This window comes from Rhinopithecus bieti, unplaced genomic scaffold (genome assembly GCF_001698545.2).
Source record: "Rhinopithecus bieti isolate Rb0 unplaced genomic scaffold, ASM169854v2 scaffold_35595, whole genome shotgun sequence".
Taxonomy (NCBI): Eukaryota; Metazoa; Chordata; class Mammalia; order Primates; family Cercopithecidae; genus Rhinopithecus; species Rhinopithecus bieti.
In genome coordinates, this window is record NW_016815333.1 from 556,530 (window position 1) to 561,227 (window position 4,698).

The following is a 4,698-nucleotide window of genomic DNA, read 5'->3' on the forward strand; positions in this document are numbered from 1 at the left end:
TTTTTTGAGACGGAGTCTTGCTCTGCCACCCAGGCTGGAGTGCAGTGGCCGGATCTCAGCTCACTGCAAGCTCCGCCTCCCGGGTTCACGCCATTCTCCTGTCTCAGCCTCCCGAGTAGCTGGGACTACAGGCGCCCGCCTCATCGCCCGGCTAGTTTTTTGTATTTTTTAGTAGAGACGGGGTTTCACCGTATTAGCCAGGATGGTCTCGATCTCCTGACCTCATGATCCGCCCGTCTCGGCCTCCCAAAGTGCTGGGATTACAGGCTTGAGCCACCGCGCCCGGCCTAGAATACTTTCAATGTAAAATATTTTAGTCTTTGACAGTTTATAATCAATCAGTATCATTTTGGATAAATAGCAGTATAATACATGTGGCATATTTTAAAATATAAATTAGAACCATTCCTTATTCTTTGAATTCTGCCACATTTTATTTCATCTCTTCCATTGCTATATATGGAATGTATAACAATAAACTGTTGTTTTAGAAGGCATATGAAAATTTTTTGAAATCGCCCAGGTGCAGTGGCTCACACTCATAATCTCAGCATTTTGGGAGGCCAAGGCAGGAGAATCAGTTGAGCCCAGTGTTTGAGAATCAGCCTGGGCAATATAGTGAGACCCTGTCTCTACAAAAAATTTTCAGACAGGCCTGGTTGTACATGTCTATGGTCCCAGCTACTTGGGAGACAGGTGAGGAGGATCACTTGAGCCCAGGAGGTTGAGGTTGCGGTGAGCAGTGTTTGGGACAGAAACCCTGTGTCCAAAAAAAAAAAAAAAAGACAGCATGGATAAATTGTTTAAAATAGGCATCTTGTATTTATTTAAGAATTTATCCTTTCAGATACAAAAGATTTTATTCAACTCTCATGCTAAGTACAATTTTACAGAATAAAATTTGAAAATATATGTTTGTTCTTCTACTGTTAGGGTTATGCAAGATAGACGAGAACAAGCAAGACAAGACTTGAAGGGTTTGGAAGAGACAGTGGTAAGAAAAACATGAAAATAAATAGGATTTGGGAATATTTTGTGTGTTTTTTTCTACCATGATTATTCTAAATTTAAAGTCTGAACTCCAAAAATATCACTGTTCTTAATCCAAGGCAAAAGAACTTCAGACTTTACACAACCTACGCAAACTCTTTGTTCAGGACCTGGCTACCAGAGTTAAAAAGGTAAAGTAACTATGCTGAGGTGGGTGTTTGCATAAATGGTGCTTGCTTCTAGGTAATTCTTTGTATTCAAAGTGAAATAACTTTACAGTCATGTCAATTTTTGTATAGTTAAGCTTAGATTTTTTTTATTTTTTAAATTTTCATAATACTTATTGACCTCTTTCCTCAGAGTGCCGAGATTGATTCTGATGACACCGGAGGCAGCGCTGCTCAGAAGCAGAAAATCTCCTTTCTTGAAAATAATCTTGAACAGCTGACTAAAGTGCACAAACAGGTACTGAAGAGTATATTTTCTGGTAGTTGCAAGATAGTAAAAATAAAAAATCGAAGATTGGCAAGTGAGTATTTCAATCTTTCAGAGTCCTCAGGAATGTTTATACCCTGAGCCATTTTATCAGAAATTATATAAAGAAACCACAAGTAACTTTTAGAGGAGTTAGTATTTTTAACAACCTTATTATCAAAAGAGGCAGTGAAAACATGTATTCTCATTTTCTCTTTAGGATTTTAAGACGATTTTCATAATTTATTCATGGTAATTTTGAAATCTCTACTACACAACAAGACTGCAGTTAAAATACTGCATAGTCTTTTGGGGAGAGTGGTGTTTTTATATCTAATACCCCAGTGTGTCAAATATAATGAAGCAGTTTTCATTTCACCAGATTAGTTGTCTTACTGAAGAAACATAGCACTATCTTGTAATGTATTATCTTTGCTTAGTAGAGGGAGAGAACAATTCTTCCCCTGAAAAATTAAAGGAAACTATACCTTTGTCAATAAATAGATGTGTGTATGATATGTAGAGATGGATGTATTCCCTGCGTGTTTCTGCCTAAATTAGATAAGTGGGAAACAATATAAAATGCTGTTTTACTTCTTTTCTAAAGAGCAATTATGAAATGCTGGTACTCTTTCAAATCATCCTGTTAAATCTGGAATCCTTGTTTTTTTTGTGTACGTTTAGTTGGTACGTGATAATGCAGATCTCCGCTGTGAACTTCCTAAGTTGGAAAAGCGACTTCGAGCTACAGCTGAGAGAGTGAAAGCTTTGGAATCAGCACTGAAAGAAGCTAAAGAAAATGCATCTCGTGATCGCAAACGTTATCAGCAAGAAGTAGATCGCATAAAGGAAGCAGTCAGGTCAAAGAATATGGCCAGAAGAGGGCATTCTGCACAGATTGGTTAGTAGAACACATTAAAACCTTTAAACCTTGCTCAATTTGAATGCTCATTTAGCTGAAAACATCTGAATTTTATGTGTTGTCATGGTGCATCTGTCTTTATTTTCTAACTTAGCAAAGAGTGGCACTGTTGGGAGAGAGGAATAACCACATTAGCAGAACAAGAAGATAAATGAGAACTAGAGAAGCAAGCAAGAATGGTCATGGAATGGAGAAACTATATAGAGCAATATTATTAAAGCCAAGAGAATTGCAAGAAAATAAGCCATCAGCAATGATTTAATGTTTAAGAATAATCATTAGTGGCCAGGCGCGGTGGCTCACGCCTGTAATCCCAACACTTTGGGAGGCCAAGGCAGGTGATCACCTGAGGTCAGAAGTTCAAGACCAGCCTAACATCATGAAACCCTGTCTCTACTAAATACAAAAAAATTAGCCAGGCATGGTGGTGAACACCTGTAACCCAGCAACTTGGGAGGCTGAGGCAGGAGAATCGCTGGAACCCGGGAAGTGGAGGTTGCCAAGATGGCACCATTGCACTCTGGCCTGGGTGACGAGCGAGACTCCATCTCAAAAAAAAAAAAATGGTGCAGGAAGTGTTTTTTTGTTTGTTTTTTATTTTTACTTTGTTTTTTGAGACAGAGTTTCACTCTTGTTGCTCAGGCTGGAGTGCAATGGCATGATCTTGGCTCACTGCAACCTCTGCCTCCCGGGTTTAAGTGATTCTCCTGCCTCAGTCTCCCTAGTAGCTGGAATTGTAGGTGCAAGCCACCATGCCCAGCTAATTTTGTATTTTTAGTAGAGACAGGGTTTTTCCTTGTTGGTCAGGCTGGTCTCGAACTCCTGACCTCAGATGATCCACCTGCCTCGGCCTCCCAAAATGTTGGGATTACAGGCTGTGCCTAGCCTTTTTTTTTTTTTTTTTTTTTTTAATGGCATGGTCTTGCTTGTCACCCATGCTGGACTGCAGTAGTACAGTTACGGCTCACTGCAGCCCCAACCTCCCAGGCTCATGCGATCCTCCTACCTCAGCCTTCCAAGGAGCCAGGACTACAGGTGCATGCCACCACACCTAGCTAATTTTTTTATTTTCTGTGGAGACAGGATTTTGCCTTATTGTCTAGTCTGATCTTCAACTCCTGGACCCAAGTGATCCACCCACCTCAGCCTCTCAAAATGCTGGGATTACACAGGCATGAGCCATTATGCCTGGCCAGAAAGATTTTTTTTAAAGGCTAAGAATTACATAGGTCCTAGAGAAAAGGATGCTACAGAAAAGAAAAGTGATGGAGAAACAAAAGGCAAAGAAAACAAAACATTTGGGAATTTGTTGTGATTAGGAGAAGAAACCTTAACAGTCACTGCAGTCACATCTTAAGCTTTATTCTAAAGTCTGTCTTTATTTTTCATATTAGCTAAACCTATTCGTCCCGGGCAACATCCAGCAGCTTCTCCAACTCACCCAAGTGCAATTCGTGGAGGAGGTGCATTTGTTCAGAACAGCCAGCCAGTGGCAGTGCGAGGTGGAGGAGGCAAACAAGTGTAAACATTTATACATACCCACAGGTTTGTTATTTATATCTGGCTTTTCATATCTGTTTGTGGAAAATTGGTTGTCAAATAGATTTTTTGATTTTTAAAAAAATTCTCACATTAGTGTTATGTTTTTTTTTTTAACTTAAGCAATTATAAAGGTAATTTAGCTTGATCTTTTTGTATAGTTTAGATCATACTGTATATTCAAATTTGTGGTCTTAATTGTTTTGAAATCTAGCATTGGACCATTTGTAGTAGCTCTTGATATTCAGTCTAATGGATGTACCATGATTTATAAACATTCCTTTTTGCTGGACATGTAATTATATAATTTTTTCCATAATTGAAATTTTCAAAAACCAAAATTTTCATATATGAAATTTGAAACTTTTTTTTTGTGTGTGTGAGATGGAGTCTCACTCTTGTCACCCAGCCTTGAGTGCAATGGCATGATCTCAGCTCACTGCAACCTCTGGCTCCTGGGTTCAAGCGATCCACCTGCCTCAGCCTCCCGAATAGCTGGGATTACCTGCTCCCGCCACCATGCCCGGCTAATTTTTGTATTTTTAGTAGAGACGAGGTTTTTACCGTGTTGGCCAGGTTGGTCTGAAACTCCTGGCTTCAGGTGATCCGCCTGCCTTGGCCTCCCAAAGCACTGGGATTACAGGTGTGAGCCACTGTGCCCGGCCTGAAACATCTTATATTCCCTAACCTATTAGAGATTATTTCCAGGAGGTTCCCAGAAATGCAGTTACAAGGAAATGTGAACATTTTTTTTTTTTTTTTTTTTTTTTTTT

The 4,698-nt window shown here is 39.5% G+C and overlaps 1 protein-coding gene across 1 annotated transcript in view; it reads left to right on the plus strand.

Moving 5' to 3' along the window:
• KIF5B (kinesin family member 5B) overlaps positions 1-4,698 on the plus strand; it is a 51,893-nt gene that overhangs the window by 40,912 nt on the left and 6,283 nt on the right. The window contains 5 exon segments of the mRNA XM_017853104.1: positions 833-994; positions 1,110-1,181; positions 1,351-1,455; positions 2,149-2,365; positions 3,781-3,931. Of these exon segments, the coding sequence (XP_017708593.1) occupies positions 833-994; positions 1,110-1,181; positions 1,351-1,455; positions 2,149-2,365; positions 3,781-3,911 (687 nt within the window). The 3' untranslated portion in view covers positions 3,912-3,931.